The sequence below is a fragment of the Nanorana parkeri genome, unplaced genomic scaffold (assembly GCF_000935625.1).
Source record: "Nanorana parkeri isolate BGI_ZX_2015 unplaced genomic scaffold, ASM93562v1 scaffold562, whole genome shotgun sequence".
NCBI classification, from domain to species: Eukaryota; Metazoa; Chordata; class Amphibia; order Anura; family Dicroglossidae; genus Nanorana; species Nanorana parkeri.
In genome coordinates, this window is record NW_017306830.1 from 522,485 (window position 1) to 548,628 (window position 26,144).

At 42.7% G+C, this 26,144-nt stretch overlaps 1 protein-coding gene across 2 annotated transcripts; it reads left to right on the forward strand.

Annotated features, from left to right (window-relative positions):
- The first annotated feature begins 1,419 nt into the window (after positions 1 to 1,419).
- On the forward strand, positions 1,420 to 25,031 carry ARFGAP2 (ADP ribosylation factor GTPase activating protein 2). Of its 2 annotated transcripts, XM_018562157.1 has the most exons (16): positions 1,420 to 1,534; positions 2,786 to 2,858; positions 4,004 to 4,135; positions 4,634 to 4,714; positions 7,767 to 7,872; positions 7,951 to 8,007; positions 11,508 to 11,552; positions 12,718 to 12,770; positions 13,248 to 13,384; positions 15,567 to 15,698; positions 17,324 to 17,449; positions 17,650 to 17,787; positions 18,929 to 19,052; positions 21,872 to 21,965; positions 22,453 to 22,571; positions 24,227 to 25,031. In XM_018562157.1, exons 2-16 carry the CDS (start codon positions 2,832 to 2,834, stop codon positions 24,245 to 24,247), a joined length of 1,392 nt encoding a protein of 463 aa, XP_018417659.1. In that variant the 5' UTR covers positions 1,420 to 1,534; positions 2,786 to 2,831; the 3' UTR covers positions 24,248 to 25,031. The 2 variants fall into 2 exon arrangements, with proteins under 2 accessions (XP_018417659.1, XP_018417660.1); XM_018562158.1 differs by lacking the exon at positions 11,508 to 11,552.
- Positions 25,032 to 26,144: the final 1,113 nt, after the last annotated feature.

Genomic DNA, 26,144 nt, shown 5'->3' on the forward strand with positions numbered 1-26,144 from the left:
TTGTGGTAAATGATTTGTTAGTTTTGATGGACATTGACTGCAGTTATAAATGTGCCTTTTTTTTTTCTTTGCAGAGGGATTGCATATGTAAGTATATGATCCCAAATGCGCACTGTGCCATTGATGTGGCCAGAATAAAGGCAGAGGATGCATTTGTAACTGCAGAACCGTCAGCAACTCAACACATAAGTAAAGACACACCATTAGGACACTCCTTTTCCTTTTCCTAATGCAATTTATTTAGGATTATTCGCTTTAAGATGGCCATACCCCTATCGATTTTTTTTTTTTTTCGGTCAACCCGCGGGCTGCACTAAAAAAATTCAGAAATCAAAAGATCTCGCTGCACTCCTTACCGAAGTATCAAAAAGACCCGTTCGGACGGGTGGGTGCTTGTAGTGGCCACGGATGGCACTGTGAAAAGATCAGATAGAAAATAACGTCACCAGCAATCCAAAGGATAATTGGCACATTGCCATTCAAATGCTATTTGAATGGCAATGTGCCAATAAATGGACTATTGCTTGATTGCCATTCCAGCACTCCAAAGGATAATGTGCCAATAAATGGACTATTGCTTGATTATCCTTTTGGAGTGCTGGTGACGTTATTTTCTATCTGCACTAAAAAAATTGACGCAATTCCTCAAACACAAACAGCTTGTCGATTTGAGGAATCCCGCTGTTTACATTGTATTCTGACAGGTGCCGCCGCCACCTGTCAAAATACCCGATCAGAGCGGGCAGCTCATCGGCTGCCGGCTCTGATCGTATAAAGATTTTCCAGCCGGCTCCTTCCATCAGCTGATTGTGGAATGCCGGCTGAAAGGGAGCCGACAGCCCCACACACTGTGGCGAAATTCGGCCAGTGTACGGGCACCTTTCGAGTGTGAATATTACCACTGAGCTATCGGGTTATGTGCAGCTTTCACCCTGTGGTTACTGACAGCTTTTATACTTCATTACATTGCATGTAGAACCCAAGCTTGTCTTGTTTCAAATAGAGGATTATAACCCTTGCCAAGTTTTATCGCTGCTTTTGTCCCTGTTGGGGATATTCACCCTCTTAATTTGTCCTGCTGACCATTGTCGGAGACAGAAAAGAGAAATTAAAAACTTAAAATTTGTCACTGAAACAGGATTCATATTTTTAGGGGACACCAGCATCGGTGACAGCTGGCTAAGAAGAAATTTCTTTTAACGTTGTAGAGAGATTTCCCCTCACTTGTGTTGCATGTCTGGGACAGGAAGTGATATAAACACTCCCTAACGGAATACACAGCAAAAAAAAAACGAATGAGTTTTAACCCTTCCCTACTCTATCCAAAGCTGTAAAAAGGTTTGGCTATACATAGTTGAAAATAAGAAATGCCTCGTGCTGGTTGTTTCAACTGTTTTCTCCCGGTGTGTTTTCAGTCGTGCTTTGACTGTGGAGCGAAGAACCCCAGCTGGGCCAGCATCCCCTATGGAGTGTTTCTATGCATTGACTGCTCTGGAATACATCGATCCCTGGGAGTTCATCTCAGCTTCATCAGGTGGGTGATAGGCAGGTGGTAAACCAGAGATGAGAAAAGCGTCAATTTGCTATTGAAGGTATTAAGAAGCACCTGTAATGCAGCAGCAAACCTGTAACTGTTCAAGAAGATTTATAGATTATACAGACTAGACCTTTGTGCTTTCATACTGTCAGGCACCAAATGGCAATTGCACATGTCTTTTAGAGGCATTCTGCAAGCCAAATGTCAAACTCCCGGATTGCAAATATCAACAAGTTTCTGCACTACTTAGTAGTGTTGAGTGCTTTCCCTGCTCCCTTCTGCTAGGTTCTGTTGGCCCATCCTTTTGATAGGCAGCCTCACTGGTCAATAGGGGCATACCAAAGGTTGCAGAACCAGTGCTGCACAGTGCAAGGTGTTAAAAGTAGCCAGAAGCCCAGGATTCGGGACAGAATAATGCTTCTGAATATACAGGTGCCATACGGTGCACAAGTAGGAGTTCTGTGTACTTTAAAGTTCAGCTGCCTTTTAGCACCTCAGAAAGTCATTTTAGGTTAGCGATGCTCAATCGTATCCAAACCCCTAAAACTCAAGTAAAATATATTTCAGATTACCAATCCTTAAATGTGGTGGCCGCGATTTTTTTTCTTTTTCACCTGTTGATCTGCCAGGAACACACTACCTATCTTAGGGTGACTCCACTCTATGAAGGAGCAAGGGAGCCACCCTGAGACAGCAGCTTTGTCAGCCTGTGTGGAGGGTACTGGTAGATGGAATACAAATTTTAGACGAACTTGACTAACAAATTGAATCCTAACTCCATCTAACACTTTTGAGTTACCGTAGCTGTTTTTTTTTTTCTCTTTTGGGGATAAAGTTTTTACAAAAACTAATAAAAGTAACCATAGTACACAACCTTTGTGAACAAAAAATCTAATGCAGCCACCACATTTAAGGATTGCGAAGTGCCAAAATAAAAACATTTTTTTATTTGGGTTGAGATACGCTTCATCCCGGCCCCGAATGTCAATGCCCCAATTTCAAGGGACTCCGGCTGTTAACAGCATAACTTCTAATAGATATATATTTATAAGTATCTGAGAGCTTCATTTGTATGCAGACTGGGTCTAATATCCTTCCCAAATATCATAAAGTCTTCATCATTTGAGAATGGGGGGAGAATAGACACTATAGAAACAATTTATAAACTTTGGTTAGAGTTACCACTGAGCCACTGTGTTGTTCAATTTACATAAATGAAAGCAATGCTGACTTGTGTCTCTCCTTCAGGTCCACTGAACTGGATTGTAATTGGAGCTGGTATCAACTGAGGTGCATGCAAGTTGGAGGCAATGCCAATGCTGTGAGTAACCACTAGCAACAGCCTTCTTTTATTATGTACATGCTCATTTTTTTTTTTTTTATGTTCAACACAACCTGTCGCAAGTCTGGTAATTTTAAACTGTGTGTGCGCAAGCATAAGCAGAGATTACTGTCGGAAAGAAAACATATCAATACAATCGGTAGTCCTGAAAATACAGGCAGCTGATATTACTTGCAAATCTTTTGACCTTGCCCCTCCACTTCCTGTGCCTTCCTACTGGTTGTATAATGTGATGGGCAGCCTCACTGACTAGTGGGGAAGAGCTTAAAGCTCAGTTGAGGTTACAGAAGTAACTGTCGTGGTGGTGCTGTTACTCGTCTATGCCAGCATAGAGCACTGGAGTAGTAGGGGGGGAAAGCACATATACACCTGCTTACACTAGCTCATCCTCTGAAATGCTGCATTTCAGCAGACAGGCTAGTGCTTTGTGACGGCTCCGGTGCTGTGCAATGTATTGCAAACTGCCACTCCTATCACTCTTTACATTTTCTTTTCAACTTTATTGGTAGTGTACACTCCATTCAGGTCCTCCCATGCCGTGTGGTGACCGGCGATAGGATCCAGTGTGCGGTGTTAAAATACAGTATCGCAGCGGCCCGCCCATCTCACCTGCCTTGTGTGAATGGGACACATAGGACACACAAAAAAAACAATTGTTTTCTATCATTGACCTGCGATTCGGTGCAGTACAGTGCAGGTGATCACTGATTCTGAATGGGCCCTAAAAGAAAAAAGAAAAAAGATATGTTAAGACCTTTCCAGAAGAAAAGCAGTTAGAAATTATGATAATTTGTTGTAAATTACACTATTAATGATGTGGTTGTAAATTAAAGAAAAAAAAAAAAAGAAATGATAATATAAGGTGTAATGAGATCATAAACACAAAAGACTTTAATTAGGTCCTAAATGTTACAGTAAAATGTGACTTGGCTATATAAGGTTATTTTCTAATCATGTCTCCAGATCTACAGATACATTTGATATACATTTTGTACTGAAGGTAACATCTGCTATACTATACATTTGTATTTGTTTTTTATCATGAGCTAGGTGAAATTTCCTAGGGTTGCAATATCATTGTAACTTGTTCCCTTTTCTTTAAAAAAAAAAAAATCCTGCTGCAGAATGCTTTCTTCCACAAGCATGGCTGTACCACTAATGACACCAATGCCAAGTACAACAGTCGCAGTGCTCAGATGTATCGGGAGAAGATCCGGCAACTGGCCAGCGCAGCCATGTCTAAACATGGCACAGACGTGAGTATCTCTAATGGGATTGATGCTCCACCGTAATTTTCCTATGGCTTTCATTCTGCTGTGCATGATAGTATAACAGGAACATGTCACTGGAGTACAAAGTGCATATATGTACATGAAATGAAAACAGACACAGGTCAGCTTGCTTTTTTTGTACTATCCTCCTGGTGCCTCAGAACTGTGTGTGCTTTCATTACTTGACTGATCCAGTGTTATACTATTGGTCACTCCACCCTTGAACCTCTGTACATTCAAGTCATGTCACAGCAAGCTAAGGTACAGAGTGGTGATTGTTTTTTTTCAGTATACAGCTTAGTAGAACCAGAGGCTGCAGATGCTTGTGCAGTGGAAATGATCATAAAAGTTTGTTTAGTGGAAAGTCTAATGAAACACTTACTGTTTACAGTGTGGGCCTTACCCTTGTTCTTCGTCAATGTAAATACAAATAAGCTTGTCCTGGAAAGAACGTGAACACTGTTTGTGGACTCTTTCTTCTAGCTATGGATAGATGGAATGCATTGCACCCTTACTAGTTCCCCAGAGAGGAAGGAGTCAGACTTCTTTGCTGAACTAACCCAGGTATGTCTTGTCATGAAGCAAACACGTGTGTACATGAAGAATAGTGAATTGCTGGCTGGATAGAAGAGGTACCCACACATGCCATCGGACCACCTCCAAAGTGCATCAGTAGTCCTAAATCCCCGGTTGTTGTAATATATTTCTATTGGGCTTGATCTCCTGATGCCTGCACTTTTCATCTATCTGGCAGCTTAATACTTTCCATATGTGTTCTCTGTAAAATGCTGAATTATCTTTTGCTAGGGTTATCCAGGTGTGGTCAAAGCCAGTAATGATCCCTAAACAGGTTTCAGGATTTAGCAAACTACCCATGATGATTTTCATTGATCTGATGAATAATTATTGGATTGCTGAATGGTCATATGTCTTGACTTCTCTATCGCTTGCAATTACCTCCTAATCATTTGAAATGCAGGGATAAAATGGAGTAGATTCACAACAACCACTATTGTTTCTCCGACTGGAATCAACATCAAAGTGCTGGTACCTTGTGCGACCTGCAAATAACTGTGTTCATCTTCAAATTGATTCCTGTGGAAGCAATTTGGATCCTGGTTCCCGACTGTACACCGCATGGTGAATGATGGGGACCCTAGGCTCGTACTGTACACCGCATTGTGAATGATGGTGATTACCGGCCTGGGCTGTACTTGGCATGGTAAGTGATGGGAATCCTAGTCCCAGGCTGTGCACTGCATGATGGGGATGACAGGCCTGTACTGTACACCGTATGGTGAATAATAATGAGTCTAGCTGTGTCATCTTGCTATTTGTATTCAAGTGAAAAATAAATGAAAAAATTAATGGATAAGATGAATAAAAATTCATAAATTAGTGTAAAATATGTATAATAAATTATTATAAATAATAAACTGTGTCTTTGTTTTGTTCAGTATTTGGTTAGTACAAAATGTGATATTTAAAACAGTATTCTGTGATTAAACGCTCAATCCCACGTCTATATGGATTGCATGTACATTCAGATTCAAAAGGTTGATCTCATCATTCGATTGGTTGATTACAATTACACAGCTATTCGATTCAAAATAGCTCACATAAAACCATTTATCATCGCCCCAAAACGAAAAAAGCAAAAAGGAAAGCAGTGTCTCCATATAAGGCGTGGATTAGGGTTACGCCAACGATTCTTTCAATCACCAAGGCATTTAACTCTTTCACTCAGAGGAAAAAATGAATGAAAACCAAAAGAAAGGAAACCCAAAAATAACAAAGAAAAAAGTGTCTATTACTTTGTCTTCAATCCATAAGTCCTCAAAAATCTTTATATTTCTCTCTCTCCTCCGAACGGTCAGCACACGGTTCTGATGCCGGTGTCGAACGCCCAGCCGAGCGAGGAAGACGGGAAAAAGGACACGAGAGAAAGCAGATCTAAGTGTAGTCACGAAAGTCCTTTATTCCAAATATAAATGATTACACTTACGAAATGGGTTGAGTAAAAATCGCATGTGGGTGTAAACGGCGCCCAGCCTTTGAAGGTTTATCCAGTATGTCAGGAAGGAAGCAGTGGGTCCCCTTGACGCGTTTCGTCAATCTTTGACTTTTTCAAAAGGGTATATCATATACCCTTTTGAAAAAGTCAAAGATTGACATACCGGATAAACCTTCAAAGGCTGGGCGCCATTTACACCCACATGCGATTTTTACTCAACCCATTTCGTAAGTGTAATCATTTATATTTGGAATAAAGGACTTTCGTGACTACACTTAGATCTGCTTTCTCTCATGTCCTTTTTCCTGTCTTCCTCGCTCGGCTGGGCTGCCCCTGGAGGGCGTTCGACACCGGCATCAGAACCGTGTGCTTACCGTTCGGAGGAGAGAGGGAAATATAAAGATTTTTGAGGACTTATGGATTGAAGACAAAGAATTAGACACTTTTTTCTTTGTTATTTTTGGGTTTCCTTTCTTTTGGTTTTCATTCATTTTTTCCTCTGAGTGAAAGAGTTAAATGCCTTGGTGATTGAAAGAATCGTTGGCGTAACCCTAATCCACGCCTTATATGGAGACACTGCTTTCCTTTTTGCTTTTTTCGTTTTGGGGCGATGATAAATGGTTTTATGTGAGCTATTTTGAATCGAATAGCTGTGTAATTGTAATCAACCAATCGAATGATGAGATCAACCTTTTGAATCTGAATGTACATGCAATCCATATAGACGTGGGATTGAGCGTTTAATCACAGAATACTGTTTTAAATATCACATTTTGTACTAACCAAATACTGAACAAAACAAAGACACAGTTTATTATTTATAATTATTTATTATACATATTTTACACTAATTTATGAATTTTTTATTCATCTTATCCATTAATTTTTTCATTTATTTTTCACTTGAATACAAATAGCAAGATGACACAGTAAGAACATTGCTCACTACCAAGCGCAACATAATTGCTCACATTGATCACGGTTATACACATTGTTGCAGCTGGTGTTTTCCCATATATTTTTTCCAGCGCAACTAAATCGGTTAAAATAATGAGTCTAGGTCCAAGTTGTACAAATTAGGCAAAAGTCGTTCCTTTAAAAGAGAACTATGGCCTAACCTTTTTTGGTCATAGTTCTCATCATGCTAACAGGAGGACATATACTAATGTCCTCCTGTGACCCAAAATAATATTGTCGGGGCCCACCCTGCTGGCTGATTTAACAGCTGTCTCTGCCTCTTCAGAGGCAGAGCCAGCTGTCCCTTCCCCCTCCCCTGTCTGATCCTCCACTCAGCGCTGGAGGATCGGAGAGGGTGAATCCCTGGGGGGAGCGGTGATTGACACTCACGGCTCTCTGCAGGGACACGATCGGGAAGTGAGCAAGCGACCGTATGTGTTCGCTCACTTCCCAATCAATAGAGCTGACGTGTGACAGGTTCTTTGTCACAGGTCGGCTCTAACTATGAGGATGAGTGAAAATCACTCGCCTCATAGTTCTCCTTTACTGAGAATTGCATTATTTTGGTGTTATAACTACTTTGTAATGAACTGTGTATTTTATCTCACAGTTAATGTGTTCTCACACTCAGATATTTTATTTCAGTTTTCCAGTACATGGGAGGCAACTCCTGTTGCTGAGCCAACAGCTGTGACAAGTCCTTCTGCTGCAAAAGAGGTGACCAGTGCCCCTGTGAGCAGTGAGCCAATAGGTGAGTGTTCGCTGTTCCTTTTAGTTTTGGAAGTGAGGTGACCGAGTTCTCATGTAACACTCATTGCTCTGTCTGCAGGTGTGGAGACTGGCCCCAGTATTGACATTCTGAGCACGTCACCCATAGCCACAGTTGGTAAGTCTATCGATAAATGTTAGTTGTTCCGAATCCTTTTTCTTTCTAACATGCTCAATTTTATGAGCTAGCTAAATGCGCTGTGGATAATATAGAACCCTTTCCCCAGTGATAATAGAGAACACTTCTGTGATAATACACAGGATCTAGTTTCTGTCCTGTCCTACTGAAAAGGCTTGATTACTGGTTGCGATGTGAATCCATTGGTTTCCATACTTTGAGTCACCGACCAGGAACAATTGCAGATCAGGATTTCCAACTTCACTGATTGTGTTCTTATTTTGGGTCAGAGATTTAGAGGGGCCACTATAATAGCCAGGCAGCTAGTATTTTCATGAGGTGGCTACATGTTTTCTCAGCACAGTATGTGATGGAAACATGCAAAGGCAGAATTTGTCTGCATGTCAGAATTCTCAGTAGATCCAGAGGCATTGGCTGCTGGAGTTCTATGCAAAACTAAGCTTGTTCTGTGAAAGTCAACCTTTGGCCCCATTTTTACACAGTACCTTGTTGGATGATTTTCTTGACTGATGGTCCTTTCTGATGTAACATGAACTTTAGACAAAGCTGCATACAAAAAATATTGGGCGTCTCCTAAAATAGATATTGCCCATAGTAAGCTTTTAGTTTTCTAGCACATGTTTTTCTAAATTAAGACATCTTATTTGCCACTATTGGCAACAACTCCTTGTTTTGCATCTCTTCTTTCAATAAGTTGTCAGACTGTAATTCAGCTACTTATACTTACCGTCCCCTGTTACTTTGTCTGGACACGGGAACAAAGATGAGAAACCCATTGTAAATTATCAATCTTGTTGGAGCTTAGACAGGGCTCAGGACTCCCCCCCCCATACTGGACAGCACTCGGTCTTGGCAATTTGACTGCTCAGGTACCCTGTTTCCCCGAAAATAAGACCTAGTACTATTTTTGGGAATTGCTAAATTTTAAGACCTTCCCCCGAAAATAAGACCTAATTGTGACCTTTCCCAGGGCCGGTGGTGGCATAAGGGGGAACTTAAAGAGCCGCGGGAGAGAATTGGCGATGCCAGCGCTAGAGGAAGCGAGGCGGCAGCGGAGGAAGCAGAGCCGCATAAGCCGATGCCTCCTCTATAGCGTCGGCTCCTGTCACAGGCGGAGTGATACCAAATGCACTCTGCCTGTGAGGAATCCATAGTGAAAGTGCACTTCGCTCATTCTTACCAAATTGCTCTTGGAAAGGTACGGCACCCCTGATTGCCCTGATCACCCTATTCTTTGCCATTTTTGATTATTTAATTTGGATTTGCATTAATTTTGGATTGTTGTACATTAAAAAAAAATAAGACCTACCCTGAAAATAAGACCTAGTGTGTTTGTTTGTTTGTTTTTTTTGAGCCAAACAAAAAAAAATAAGACCGTGTCTTATTTTCGGGGAAACACGGTACTCGGTGTGTATCGTGGAAGGAAAGGAAAGAGCTGAATGCAGCTAAAAGTACCATATTTTTATTTTCTTTTAACTCCAGGCAGGGGATGTTCAGTGTGGGATGGGTATTTTAAAGCGGAAGTAAACTTCATGCTGTCCTCTTTTGCTCTGTCTTTTTCCGGATGCAGGATCTTCAGGCCATCTTAATTTCATGCACGCAGGAATTCGTTTATTCGGACGCCGAGGTATTCCAAGAATGTACACTGAGCTATACAGCTCGGTGTACATTCTAAAGAAGGTTATACGCAGGCAGGCAAGTTTTTCATTGCAGAGACATAGCATATCTCTTCTGCCTGCTTGTGATGTTTTTTTTTTTAATTGCTTAGTTAACATCTGCTTTAAGTCCCCTTTCACATGAGCGGATGCCCAAACAAAGACTTAATCGGATGCCCAATGGAACACTTTGGACAGCAAGGTCTAAATGGACGGGCGTCCGTTTTTTTTCCCCATTACCCCTGACTCCGACCAGGTCCATAAAAACAAAGGGAACAGAGTTCTGTTTCGCCGGACCTGATCATGCCGGATCAGGGGTAATCTAATGTAAACAGACACGTGTCTGTTTACATGCGGCTCCCCATAGACCAACATGAGGTCCAGCAGTTTTAGTTCCTCCATCCAAAGAGTGAGTAAAAAATAACTGGATAGACACAGATGTCACAGCGTGACATCAAATCTGTACTGCTCTGTTCAGAAGGGGAACTGTGCATGGATCCCATCCTGATCAGCCCGTGTGGAAGGGCCCCAAGCGAATCTGTTGCTTTGCGCTGCCATTTTCTGAAATCTAATAGCACTTTCCAAGAGAAAATTTGTACCCTTTTCAAACTCTTTCTAGTATTCAACATTTACATTGCTGCCATTTTACATTGCTGCCATGCCAGTCATCATGTCTTTGTTACAATATAAGGATGTGTGTAAATATGAGGCGGTTAGCATTGCTGCGTCACTTTTTTGTTCGGTAGCTTGTGTGTGTTTTTCCTTTCTCAAATATGTTTACAGTGAGGAAAAAGCATTACAGCAGACCTGCAGCACCTGTAACCCCCTTGCTGTTAGCTTTATAAACTGGTGACGTTTTGTACTTGTTATCTTATTGAACTTTTTTCTTTTTATATTCTTTCTGAGCAGTTGCATATGTCAAAACCATGAAGCGGGAACAAAGGAGTATTTTCTGCTCCTGAAATCCCAGGCACATCTGTGCTGTTTTTTCCTCTGTTACTTCTGTTTGTGTTTTTTAAATTTTTTTGTACTGCGGTGGTAACTTCGTCGGCCTCAAAGGAAGATGGCATAGAAAATACATCGGGGGGGGGAATTTATCAAAACTGGAGCAGACAGAATTCTGGAGCAGTTGATGGATTTGATGGATAAACAGACCCTAGGGCCTCTGATATCCACATTAAACTTTAACTGTCTATACTAGATAAAGGGGAGATGTATTAGGTTTCTGTTAAAGCGGATCTTTACCCATATCTTTAAAATAACAACAAACACACCTTTTTAGAAATGTTTAGTAACGACAATCTACAATCACATACTTCTAGATATTCTTTGCATTCCTTATTTCGGTTTCCATCCCCAGTCTTCTGACAGTGGCCATGTTTACTAAGGGCAGGTTAATATAGCTCCCTTTACTTCCTGGAACTCTGGCACATGTGACTAGGACATGTGACCATGCACATCATCTCAGGGGAGGAAAATGCCTTTCACTGAGATGAGATTTCCCAGCAATACTCCGCTGATGACAAGGCAATCCCAGTGTGCATTGCTTTGGCAAACTGATGTCATTTTCCCTTTCAAAGCAGGAAGTGAATGCTCTGCAAGTGTAAGTATTTCACAATCGCAGCATTTTACTCCTGACATGTGTATGTTGTTATTAATCATCATACATACACACACAATAATTCAAACCACCTTGACCTGACCGATCAAAATGTTAGTGTGTGTAAGCAGATGTGACTGGCCATAAAATGTACTTCAACTGAGGCCTTATATTATGCCTGTAGCTCATGTGACAGCTAAACCCATATGTTCCTTTCTCCTCAGACCGGGCCATGTGCCTCTCTGCTCAAGAGCCGCCCCCCAGCACAGGTGACCAGATTGTGACTGGCTCGCTCTGGCTGCTGTGTGCTTGGCATGCCTTTGCAATTTGTTATACCAAAGATGCTGAAGTCTAGACTTGCTTCACAGGAAGGAGTCTTTTGTAGTTGCTGTAGTTATCGGTGCTTCCTGCGGTGCAGTCCAGTGTAATAATGACTTGGAGGCTCTGTCATAAAAAAAGAACAAAAAAAAGTATAACAAGCACCGAGAGGTTCCTGCTCTTGCCTGCAGCAGTCTCCAGATCCCTTGTTATTCTGACTGGCAAAGCTTCAACACGAATGTGGACGGCCCTTGCCTGCCACTTACTGCATATTCCTGTTGATCAGTAAGGCAGTCTAATCTAGTGATGGGCCAATAGGAATGTGGGGAGGTAGCAGCAAGCTCAAAGACTACCCAGTCTACCCAGGAGCTTTACCTGTCAGAACTGCCTGGCATTTGGCCATAACAGCAGAATTATTGAAGGATTTGGCCGATATTTTAAGGCATCCCTGGGTGCTTGCACTAAATGCTTGCAGAATTTTCCACCCTCATCTTCCCCCTCATCTTCCCCCTCATCTTCCCCCTCATCTTCCCCCTCATCTTCCCCCTCATATGTACAAAGGCTAGAACTGCACCTAATTGGAGATCATTAAACTTAAAATACAAATGTGCATGTATGAAGGAGAGCTTGTGAGTGCTTTCAGAATGATGTAAGTGTTCCTTCTTTTGTGTATAAGTGCAGTCTACTAGGTATCTTAGGCTAATTTAGGCTTAATGAAGACTGGCCTGCAAGGGTTTTCCTGCACAGGAAGATAACGTTATGTAGTAAAATCTTTTCCCCAAGGACCCTGGAATGTACTCTCTATTCTCTAAACCCCTTGGTGACAGTTGATTGTTTATGTAAACCAGGTTGTACGTTTGCTTTACTGGCCCTTTAATTAAAGTCACTATTGCTGCAATGGAGTCAGCCATTTGTATCCCAATGATGTAAAGACTATGTTCAGCGACTTGCCTCTCTGTAGACTCCTTTTTTTATAGGTTTCTGGTGAACTAACTTCAAATTGTCTCTGGCACAGGGTACACTGCTGTGCTGTGGGGCTCTGCCACTTTCTTGCTAACACCTGATGCATGTGCACTGCAGTTCTTTCCTATGTCTGCAAATCTTTTTATTTTCTAGAGGTGAAACCATGTCTCATTGGAAAGAAGAAGCCTGCTGCGGCAAAGAAAGGAGTGAGTATATGTCATTTAAAAGGTCTATTGATTTCATATGAATGCTGCAGCAAGCAGCGATAGACAGTAACTCAGTCAACTGAAGATGTGACACTTAAGCTGGCCTTACACTGTAATATTTTCTTTGGTCAACCCGCGGGCTGAACAAGGAAATTGTTACAGATTCCTCCAACACTTATGAACATTGATCAAGGAATCTCCTGTTGTATTCTGACAGCGGCCGTTGTCATAATACCCGAGCAGAGGCGGCAGTTCGCAGATTTCCCAGCTGGCTCCTTTCATCAAGTGATCGAGGGATGTCGGCCGTAAGGGTGTCGACAGTGGCACCCAATGTGCAAAATTTGCACAGTGTATGGCCACCTTTAGTTAGTCAACACTATTTTGTGGCTCTGGCTTACTGCACACCAGTGTTCATTCTGTGTTATCTCTGTATCTGGTTCTTGCTCAGAACCGTTCTCACAACATTTTGTCTTGCAGCTAGGGGCTAAGAAAGGTCTTGGTGCCCAGAAGGTGAGCAGCCAAAGCTTCAGTGAAATTGAGCGACAGGCCCAGGTGGCAGAAAAGATGAGAGAGCAGCAAGTGGCTGAACTGAGGAAAGAAGCAGAAGAGTCCCTGTAAGTATTTGATTTACTTTATAGTATTAATACATTGTGCATATAAATAACACTGGATTTAAACTGTAACAAAAGTCAGCTTGTTTAAAGTGTATTTACACACTATGTATACACCATGTCCATTTTATGTGTTATTTATTCAGGTATATCACCGTATCTGAATCAAGATCCAATGTTTGCCTGTTGAAATATGTTGAAAGGGCCAACATTTTCAGTGGGGTGTACTTAGTTTTTTTACATGACTGGTAGGTTCAAAGTTTTTAGCAGTGCGTGAAAAGAGCAATAGACTCCGACATAAACAAAAAAGAATATAGCTATTAAAACTGTTGCATATAAAAAAAGCAAACAATTTATCTGCTATTGTGTTCCCTATACACTGAGGACCCCTTGCATATCCTGTACTTTTGTATCGATGACCTTCAGTTATATATACTGCACTTTTCAGTAATTGCGGCACAAAGCTAAATGTATATGGGCATTACCTCTAATATACCTTACGGGCAGTATTTTATCATATGTTCTTAACCAAGCACAACTGAACAAACAAGGTTCTCAACCAATTATCAGTGATAAAGAAGCATGGCTGTTTGATCTACTGTACATACATACATACATACATACATACATACATACATACATACATACATAGTCACTTCATTTGCAAGGTATACATTCTAAGTGTGCTCTTGGTTTGCTTTAATTGGTGAGCCATTGTGTACTTTAGCACTCTTCTCCCTGTCTTAACTAATGAAATGATTTATTAGGAAGCTGTTTCACTTCCAAGACACACTTTTTTTGATATACATAAAGACTTGGGTTCACTATTCGAACATCATATAGCAATACTTTCTACCCTTGTGGTCTTACTCTTTCAACTATTTCCTTTCCAAAAGCACCATTCATCAGGTCAGTATTCAGGCGAGCACATAAGACCGTTCTCACTGTCCTGACTGTTTCTCAGACGGATGTTATGGGGTTCATTTATAAATGAACCCCACTGGGTGGATGCTGTTCACACAGCACTAGCGCCCTTAGATGGAGCTGTCGAGTATAGGAATTTCTGATAGTTGTCAGCGTCGGTGGGAGGTTGCTGAAATTAAGATCCACATGCGTGACTAAGGATGGAGTATAGGTGAGTGATCCTGGCCCTTTGGGTGGCTGTATCCTGAAGAGCAGAGAACCCTCTTGTCACACGACCCATTACCCAATCAGAAACCAATTGGTATGCAGGTACATTAAAACGATGGAAGCCAAAGGAGCAGTATCTATTTTGGGAGCAAACCACCATTCATGCACTAGAATAAGAGGATGGGAAACTATTGCTTGTAACATACTCTTATCTTTGTCAAAACTGGACCCTATTGTGGCCTTTTGAGAAACAGTCGGGAGAGTAATAATTGATGTATGAAATTTCTCTGACCCCCATGAACTGTGTTAATGGAAAGGAAGGAATATTAAAGTGTAAGACCTTGGGAATGGACTGTATCCCTTTGCCAAGATTTCCATGTGTATTTTACAGATATTAGTGGAAAGTGTCGAATTAGGCTGGGTTCACACCTAGGCGGATTGAGTATGTGCGTTTGTCATGCGGTTCGCATCGCGCGTTTTTACCGCGATTCGTGGTTAAAAAAAACGTGCGACAAACGTGCGTTTCCGAGGGCTAGTTGGCTGTTTCCAAATTGAAACGCCCCAAAGAAGTACATGTACTTCTTTGGGCGTAGGGCGGTTTCCCGCGCGTTCGTACTCGCGGAAAAACGCCCAGATGGGAACCATGCACATTGAAAATAATGGCATTTCCCTGTTTGAGCGTTTTTCCGCGAGTACGAAAGCGCGGAAAAACGCCCAGGTGGGAACCGGGCCTAAGGTTTTGGTATAATGTGCACTAATGCTGTCAGGGATTCCTGACCAAATGTGCCAACCTTCCGGATTCTGTTGAAGGCCTTTGAAAAGGGACATGAAAAGATCAATGAAGATCAGATACATTTTACAGCAGTTGAGTTGTGGACATAACTAACTATCTCTGTGTCTGCCAGTCATTTTGGTATGTGGCTTTCACTGGAACTAGCTTGTTAATGCATTTTTTTGCCCATGCATCGTAACATGTATTTTTTTCCTGCTCAACTAAATTGAAAGCCACTAAATTGTATGAATGCTAAATATTTATTTCCCTTTTATTTTGTAGCGTTTCTTCCATGAGACTTGCCTACCAGGAGCTTCAGCTGGATAGGAAGAAAGAGGAGAAGAAGATGCAGAACCTTGAAGGGAAGAAACGGGAGCAGGCAGAACGTCTGGGCATGGGCATGACTTCCAGGAGGTATGTAAGTAATATACATTGGTCACTGTTGTCTCCTATAGCGGGGTCTGCTTATTAGGTACCCCCACCCCTAGATTAAAAAAAAAAAAAAGTAGAAAATATGTGCCTTACATGCGTGCTTCTGGCGTAAATTTGATGATCCCAAATCCTGTGAAAGAATGCACTCTTGAGAGGCACTATACTTTCTCAGTACAACATTACCAGTGTGCTCACCATGGTGAGAGTGGTCAGGAAGTAAGGTATTTTCTACTATTGTAATTAGGGATGCACCGATTTACTTCGATGCCAAGTATTTGGGCGAATACTCGTACTCGCCCAAATGCTCCGATGCCTAGCCCAATACTTTCGGGATCAGGAAGCCGGGCATTGAGTCATTACACGCTGCCCAGCTTCCTGATTGACGAGGGAGCATGTCGCCGGCTTCCCGGCCAACCAGGAAACTGGGCAGCGTGTAATGACTCACTGCCCGGCTTCCTTATTGGTCAGGAAGTTGGCCACTCAGGAAGCCGGGCGCTGTGTAATGACGTGGCACCTGGCTTTCCGAGTGGCCGGGAAGCCAGCTTCATGCTCCCTCGTCGCCTCATGATGAGGCAGCATGGAGCCGGCTTCCCAGCCAATCAGGAAGCCGGGCGCCTCGTCATTACCCGGCTTTCGGATTGGCCAGAAAGCTGGCTCCATGCTTGTCACCTAGTGACGAGAAGCATGGGGACGGCTTCCCTGCTAACACGCTGCCTGTCTCCCTTTTAATGGGACTTCCGGTATCGGTATTCGTTATCGCCGAGTACCGGGAAAAAAATATTGGTACTCGATACCGAAATACCAGAATCGGTGCATCCCTAATTGTAATATTTTTTTTTCTAACAGATTTTTTTTATCTAGACCGTGCCTTTGCAATAACTCTTTGATTGCCAAGGACATATCTCCACATCATGCCAGTCAAAGGTTTTCAATAAGCTCCTGGCTTTGTTCTCTATGCTCCTGGCTTTATATTTTAAAGTGATCTGCTTGACCACTTCTCCGTAGGAGCCCTTCCGAGCGGTCTTAAACCCCATGTACATAATGATATCTGACCTTGTGCAGGACATGGTAGACAGATCTGCATTATCTTAAACATAATCTTTAAACGTGTTATGGGGATTTGATGAGAGAGAGTGTTTAATGTATCTGAAAGCAGAACTAAACTTTGAAGAATGGAAGGGGTACTGGAGGGAGGGGCTGAGAGAATGGATGAAGTGGGGAGGATGATAGGTTGTAATGTAGGAGTGAGAGCATAGGTACAAGACTGTGAATGGGAGTGTATAGTTTTTTTTTTAATTTTGTTTTTTTTAATTTTTCTTTTTCTGCTATGTTTTCCTGTTATAACAGATATAATATCTATCATGGTGGCTTAGCTTAACACAGAAGTGATTAGAAATATTAGTTAATAAGCAATAATGGATAAGAGATAGTAGTTGAATGTAGCTGTCATTGGTACTTTTTTTCTTATTACGTATTTAATTGTATAAAGAAATTGTATATGATATTAAATAAATAAAAATGTATTCTTGGAAAAAAAACTTTGAAGAATGTATTGATGTATATTTACTTGGCTGAATGCTTGTTACAATATCCTTATCTCTGCACAGTTCTATCTCACACTCTGTCCTGTCTGAGATGCATGTGATCGAGCAGGAGACACCTGTTGCAACTAAATCATCACGATCTCAGCTTGACCTGTTGGAAGACTCCAGCTTCACCTCTGGACCGCCAAAGTATGTTATTGTGGTAGTTATCTACCTTCTGCTAGCATATGGTGCCATTCTGTTGCAGGTTTAGTGTATTCATTTACATTCTTATACACTTACCACCTTCCCTTCATAAGGGAGCAAGGTAGATATGTTACCAATTTTCATTTCTCTTTCATGTCTTCATGATTTAACTACATTTTGAAGTCCAATTTCTTTTTTATTAGATATAAAGACAACCCATTCTCGCTAGGAGAAGGCTTTAGCTCAAGATGGGAAACCGAAAACTCTACCTGGGGGACTGCAGATAAGGTTGAGGATGAGCGAGAGGTGACCATCTCCAGTATTCAGCCAGTACGAGACCGGTGAGTTTTCTCATCATATGTCATCTGGGAAGTATTTGGTTTACTCTAGTCATTTTATATTTTGTGTTCACGTTCAACTACAGTGCAGTCACATGTGTGCAGCAAACATATGACTTTATGTATGGACAAACGACACACTGCAAAGATCCCAATATACTCTTATGCAAAAAAACAACTTTAGTTCCTGAAGTCATATTTGACTCTGCCCTGCCTGTCACAAGAATGGATGGACCAGCATTGTGGTGCTTGAAGGGAGTGGGTCCAAGCACGAATTTCTACCTGCACATTAGAGCTCCTGGGGAGCTTTATAAGTTGTATGAAAATACATGGAGGTGTGCGTTTTGTTACGTCTGTTTTAAAAGTGCAAAAAAATGAACTTGATCCTGCAATAAATCTTGTGAGATGATAACTTCCTGTCCTCTGCCTCTGCTGCACATTCATCAATTAGCGTTGTTCCCAGTTCTTCCTGTAGACTACAGAACATCACCCCCCCCTATATTTTATGTTTGTATTAGTATTTTTTGTGCCCCTTAGTTGCATGTTGGACCTCTCACTATGTTGCTGTGTATCCCTGATAAGGCAAAATTACATGAAGGCAACCCCCCCTTCTACTGTCTGCTTGGCTCCACGCTGCAGATATTCACACAAATGGTCATTTAAACCACTCGTTAACAAACAATCATTTGAAAAGTTTAGCTAATGAATGTAGCTTATTTTCAATGGATTCTATCTGCACAATGCTCTGCTTCGTGCATTGGGACGATTATAAACTGTTGCAAAATTGGCATGTGTATGGCCAGGGTTGTAGTTCTAAGCTCTGCTTGATGTGCCCAGATAAAGGACCATGTAAAGCACAGGGAAGATGATTGTAGTGTTTTTAGGTTAATAGGTTGACTAATTTTAACTTGTTGCCTGGAGTTACTATTTAACCTCATGGGGACGGTTCAGCAGGAGGACCACGATTCCCTTCACTGACGTACAGTTCAGTAAGACGCTTTCTTTGGGGGAAGATGAACACATAAAAATCAATGGCAGTTCTGGGTCTGTAATGACCACAGCAATAATTTGTGAGCAATTATGTTGATTTTCTTATAAAGGTTGTCATTGCTGAGCTATCAAGTATTGTATTCTTCCAACTCAGGCCTGCAAACCGGAGAAAACCAGAGCCTACCCCAGCTCCAGAGTCCAATGAAGCACGCACAAAATTCGCCAGCGCCAAAGCCATCTCCTCAGACATGTTTTTTGGCAGAGAGCAGGATGCTGAGGTAAGTGCAGTGTACTCTAGTACATTACTTCTGCTAAGCACTGCATAATGTTCTCATGCAAACAGCTTTGAGCAGCTTCACTGAAGCCTTTACAGCAACCTTCAGCTCCAGTTTGGGGGGCACAGATCATGCCTGTAATTGCTGGCTGTCACTTTAACCCATATGTTGCCAATGGGGTGTGCCACATTTAATGATATTGAATCAGTTAAAACAAACTCATGGCTGCAATAGTGGCCATGAGCTTGCTTAGGGTCTGATCTGCTGGTTCCTGTCTACAACGTAAAAGTGATCAGAGCTGTAGTTCCCGTGATGTACTGCTCTCCGGGGGAGCCCAGGACCGCTATACATTTTTCAGGATGGCAAGCAGTGCTACTGGAGGACAGATCTGACACCAGATCTCTCCTCCATAGCGTGAACCCAGAAGTGTTTTGCTCTAAGCGCTCCCAGGTTCACAGCTGTCAAATGCTGAGAAGCTGTGACCAGGTAAACAGTAGATTGAGTACAGTTTTGTATTCTGTCTACTAAATACAGTTCAGGGGGAGACATTAGGGGTCTAATGGTGGGACGGCTTATCACATGGCCCCTGTGACAGCCAGTCATGTGGTCGCTGTGATTGGCTGTCACAGTGCGCACATAATTGGGAGCCCGTCCTCCTGTCAGGCTCCCAATCATTTTGTGTAAAAAAAACAAGTAATTATCTTGGCCTCCCCCATCAATGCATGTATAAAGTATGTCTGTCTATTTACAGTATTTTCTTTGCATGTAATTTGATTGCTGTACCAGCTCTGTCTTATCCATTCCTGTCCAGCGTGGACATTTTATTACTTGCACATTGCTTTCACCCTCTTCCAGGACAGTGATTCATTGATGCTGAAAACACCAGCCTTATGTCCTTGCCTGCGCTGGCTCTGCCTGAACGATGATATATTTGAATTTGCTCTGCATGACTGCCCCATTATTCCTCACACTGTATCTCATCCTGTAACCCTTCTGCTCGGCTCTGAACAGGCACCATTTATAATTCAGTGACGGATTATTGGCTCTGTGCTCCATTCCAAGAGCAGCCCCTCAAACTATAGCCGATTACATCATTCCAACATCATGGGCAAAAAAAATATGTAGCTCAAAAATAAGCTCTCAATTGACTGCTCAATGTTAAAACAATAAGGATCTAGGCATCCAGTCACTGGGGAGTTGTCACCCAGCAATGGGATCACTGGTGTAAGATGGACCCAATATTGTTTTGTCTGAGAAGCATTAATACTTAATGTTGCATGCATTTTTCATTTGATATCGACTTTTTTTTTGAGAGAACTATCACTTCACCATTCTAAATTGTGTGTGTTGTTCCCACTTTAAACTGTATCTGTCATCCAGGGATTCCTTCTCTCTATTTCTGTCGACCTTTTAACAGCAAGCTTGCAGGCCTCACAAGTTCATTTTTTGCCTTTGTGGCCTGAAGGTGGTCAGATCATGCCTTTTGAGTCCTACCACACTCGGGAGTCTTGGCAGCTTAAAGGGTTAGTACACCTTTAGTGCCCGTTTACACCATTCAGTGTGTCCAGGGCATGGTTGCCTGCCCTGAACACACACTGGATCGCATATTCAAAGCCTCTCCATTTTCTGGGGTGTGCATGCACTATTTTTTTTTAGCAATCGCACTGCACTGGAACCACAGGGCATTGTGGTACCACGCTTTCTATGTGGGTGATCGCACTTAGGGCGGGAGGCGTGTCTGTGGTACCATTGACATGAATGGTAGCACTAAACCCCCTCCTGCCCCAGAACGAGAGGAGGCTTTGAGTATGTGATGCAGTGTGTTCGCAGAACCATGCCTTAAACGCACTGGGTGGTGTAAATGGAGCCTAACGGCACATTTTAAAAGTCAGTCCCCGGCGCAGTGCACTCTGTCTCCCTCTGTAGCAGCGGCTGAGTGGAGAAGGCACTGCTTGAACCAACCAAAGCCTCCACAGGGGTCACACTTGTAGCATATGGTGCATTTTGAAGACGGGCCTCATACATCCTACAGGTATGGCCTGCTAAAGGAGCACCTTTCTTAACAGCTGAGCAGTGGTTTGCAATGTGCTGAGCATGCTGTATTGCGTCGGGGGTTGTGTAAAATGTGCTGTAAAGGTGAATGAACCCTCTAAAGTAAATCTGTGGCCAGGCTATCAAAATTTGGGTATTTATAGAATCTCAAGCAGTAAATGAGCATTAAAACAAGCTCTCGCTGACCTCTGTAGCTGCAGACACTTCAAAGTGCTCAGCAGACGCACTGAAGTCCTCCTGTGCACCTCCAGCAGCCTCTAAATGTAAATACAGAACACATGCTCTGGAAGGGAGGAGCAAGGTCAGCTGAGCTTCTGGGTCACTGTTTGGAGGGGGGAGCTAAAAAAAAGGACTTCTGTGATGCTGTTAACTTCTGAGGATGAATTACTGCACAGTGCCTGCAGCTACAGAGGACAGTGAGGGATTATTTTAAAGCTCATTTACGGTTTGTTGATATGTGAATAATTGTCTGTAGCCTGGCCACAGGTTCACTTTAAGGCCACCCCCAGATCTAATATGATCAACATTAAGTCGAAAGGGCAAAGATTTTGTTTTGGGCTTCCGGTGGCCAAAACAATTTTGAGGCACAATCAGAATGTGATCTTTAGCGTATTACTATAGTTTAGTTTTAAATGAGCCTGCTGGAGTCCTGAGTAACGCACAAGTTTGATTTTTAGTTATTTTAGATTCTATGGTGATATCTTGCCACTGGTCTGGTATTCATCTGGTCATGCGTGACTCACAATTTATAACTCCCTGTCTCTCCACAGTATGAAACTCGGTCCCGCCTGCAGCAGCTCTCCTCCAACAATGCCATCAGCTCGGCTGACCTCTTTGGAGATGCAGACTCTGTAAACGAAGCAGGTACGTTCTTCAATATACTCCACCTCATGTGTGTATGTCTCTGCTGCTCATAGGTACAAAGTTATAAAGTCATTTACCTGGGTCTAGCCTGTTTTGGGGCTTGTAGCAAGAGGAAGCCTGCCTCAATGTTGTGCTTCTGTGGGATCTAGATAAGATTACCAATTACACACTGAGCTGCAGCAAGTGTTTTTTATAACCTATAAGTTTATAATGATATTTATTCTGGTTGGAGATCTCCTTTTAGCTCAACCCTTTCAATCGATCTCTCTATGGATAAATACCATAGAGAAAATTACTATGGGAGACCTCCTCCACTGTCCACTTTTCCTTCGCATTTGCTAAAAGGTCTGAAAAAAATAAAAAATTGGTTCACATTCATAAAAATTGCATGGTATCTGTTATTGGGAAGCACAGAGTTTTCATTTCAAACACTGATCATTTAAATCTGTAAAACAACTAATAAATTGTCCTGATCTTTATTTTGCAGCTGGGGTCTCATTGGGGAACGTTCTGCCCTCTACTGACATCACACACTTTAAGCAGGGTGTGAAATCTGTTGCAGGCAAGATGGCTGTATTGGCAAACGGTGTCATGAACACCTTACAGGTAACACGAAGGGGCTTGTAATGGAATCTGTCAAGGCGGAGGTTACCTGCCACAGAAAAGGCTCTCATCCCGCTCTGGTTGCCATTGTCTCTTAGAAGCAGTCTTGGTTACTTTTAGGAGCACTATGTTGCTAAAAGTGTTTGTTTCACTGTAGAACAAACACTGTTGTCTGTGGGGGGTCAGACTATAGAAGTCTCCAGCACTAGTAGGGAACCTCAGCCATGAGGACAGGTATCCTTTTTATAAAAGTGTGGAAAGAGCAATGATGTACAACAAAGCAAGCACAATCCGCTGATATTGACTGATCTCATTGCTGTGGGTAACTGCATGGCACTGGCGCCATGTTGCTAAATAGCTGTACAATTTATTTCTTTTTCCTTAAAAACCTGTTACATCTCAGAGCAAAGTGTCTGTGTAAAGAGAGCACCATTCCTATCCTCGACCAACTTCTCTCCAGTGCTGCTCCTTCCGTTGCAGCGGCCACCAAAATTCAGACTGGCAGAGCCTATAGTGAGCTGCAATGTCACCCCCTCCATTATTTGGCCGCTTTCCCTGTATACTGCAACATGGGAAGGAGCCACATGCTTCTCCATACCCAGAAGCACTGCGTATTTTGTGCTGGCTGCAGTAGAGAGGTATTAGTGAGTTTTTCTTTACACACTGTACACTGTCACTTCGACCCAAAAGAGCAACGTGACAGTACTATTGTATTTTCAGTAATTAGTCATATTGGACCCTCTCTTTTCACAATTAAATCCTTCAAAAGTGTGGAAACTGAGTTTGTCAGGAAACAACAGAAAAGTTGCAGTTATTATTATTATTATTATTATTATACAGGATTTATATAGCGCCAATAGTTTGCACAGCGCTTTACAATATAAGGAAGACATTACAGTCACAATACAATTTAAGACAAGATGTCCCGTGAGGGCTTACACAAGAAGTATTATTTAGTGTCAGACACCCCAAGATAACACGACACACCATGGCAATATGGCATTCCCCATAGTGCCCCCCCCCAGCCCAGCCTCCCAGTTCCCTCCCTCCATCCCACTGACACACACACAGTGGCATTTGAGCTCCTCATACTTTTTGTGCAATTTGGCTTCACCTAGCATTCAGCATGGCACGCTACACTATTAGCCCAACCCTCTGTCCCACTCCCACTGTGGGGTACAGTTCATACAAATGGACTGCCAAGGCGTACACAAGTAAAAAATGTTGGGAGCCACTGTTTTAAACGAATCTAGAAATGTGGGAGCTGACTTGTTTTTAAATGTGCTTGTTCCAGGGCTTTGGGTTTTCTTCCATTACTGTTGGTTAACCATTGACCCTAAACATTTTTAAATATTAGGACACCTTGCTTGTTCCATGTCATTCTTGTTCCAAGTCAGTGACCTGCTAGGTAGTGAAGCAAGTGTCAGGATCCTGCATCTTCAAGATGAATGAATATGCATTTTCTTATCTGGAAAGGTTCCCTTTGAATCACACTGTGTTGCACGTCCAAGTAGAAAACCGTGCCGATTATCTGTAATAAATGAATACATTTTGTCTCGGTGTAGATATTTTTTGCCAAACCTTTGTGTTTCTTTTCAGTGTGTAGCCGTAACCATTTATACAAATGAAGTACTAAATCATTGTATGCTCTTTCCCAGGATCGATACAGCTCCTACTAAGTCATCAGGCAAGAACCTGGAGTCTACTGCTGTAGCATCTTACCCATTTACCCACCAGATAAGGGCTGGGAAATAGAGGGGCGAGACTGGGAGAGAGTGACCTGCGTCTCTCCAGCGGGTGGCGAATAACACCCCTTCTTCGGAGATGACCGCTTCAGTATTCCTCAAACGCCACCGGATCATTGTCCCCCCCCCTCCCACCTCTGCTGTTGCTTGTTCCCATCAGCTGCTCCCAACCTCTCCGGAGGATTTGCTGCTTCCCCTTCCTGCTAGGGACGCCCAGAGATTGTGCTTTTAATGTGTGTTCGTGTGAGATGATACATGGGGTGTGTTGTGAGGGACACTGATGTTGCTGCAGACAAGATGTATATGTAATATGAATGTGCGTAGTGGACAGGATGACAGTGGTGGCAGTGCGTGCAGTAGGGAGGGTTTTAGGAACCTCGTTCAGAAACTCTAATGACTGTTACTGTCTGGATGAGGCCTCTCCTCTCTCTTATTTGAGTGGAATCCTATCATGTGATTTATTAACCCCTTGTGTCCCGGCATTTCCTTTTTGTGTTTTTTATTCCTTTTCATCTGGACTATATTGGGGCACGGAGACTATGCAGGCCCTGACATGGCAGGTTAGGCACCAATGAGGCTGGTTGCATGACTATTTATTTTCACGTCTCTTGGCAGACCTGCGATTGCCGGTCACGTGTGAGGTAGGGGATGTAAATTGCCTTGAAAGCCACATACAGTGTTTTGCCAGATAAAAGTGAATAAAAAAAAATACTGAGGCTCAATGACTGTCTGTCTTTTTTTTTTCTTTGGTTGGGAAGCTAGAGTTGATGTGACAATTAGGGATTCACTGACACTAGTATCCGTGCCGATACCAAGTATTTGGGTGAGTAGTCGTACTTGCCAAATGCTCCGATACCTTCCCAGATACCGGACTTCCGGTCAGAGGGAGATTTCCACTGACCGGCAGTGCCGCGAGGGAACATGGAGCCAACTTCCTGGCCAATCGGGAAACCTTCCTGATTGGCCGGGAAGCCAATGAGCCTTGTGGCGACCCACCTCCCGGCTTCCTGATTGGCTCAATGTCGGGCAACCAGGAAGCTGAGTGGCATGTCATTACCCGCTGCCCGGCTTTCTGATTGGCCGGGAAGCTGGCTCGATGCTGATTGGCTGGGAAGCCTGCTTCCTGGCATATAGACATCGAGCCGGCCAAACAACATGGAGCTGGCTTCCCGGGGATTCAGGAAGCTGGGCGGCATATCATTACCCGCATCCCTGGTAAAAATATTCCAGTCCTGGGGTCTTTGTTTTAAGAGGGTCTCTGTGGTGTGCTTTCTTAGCTGGCTCAGCTAAAGCTGATAATGTCTAATAGGTCATCCCAGTTATACTTCGTGGAAGCCAAATGGCTATGCATCTGTATGGCCTACAGACATACAACCCATATATCTGTTTGAGAGCTGAGATTCTGTGAATGTGCAGCCGCTGCATGAATGCCCGCACTGATTACACACTATTTACTAGTCTGCCCAAAATAAGTCATTTATGCTGTATGCACAGAATGACCCTCCCGTCTTCATTCATTCTGAGGTCGTTCCGTGCGTGTGCTGCAGCCGCATGGATTACTTCATCAGGACCAACATGTAAGCGGTGTACAATCAGTGGCACCACCTGCTGATTATACACTGTTCAAATTGTTGGCCCTGAGCGGCGGAACCACATTGGGTACATTACTCTGTATGCATGTAATGTTAGCGCAAAAGCACAAAATATGGTTGAAATGCAGATTTTTCTGATCACCCTCATCAATTATGGACCTGAACGCAGCAAATCTTGTGCCCATGTGCATGAGTCCTAAGCCAGGAAAAAAAAAACCTTTACTGCCCTATAGGGAGAG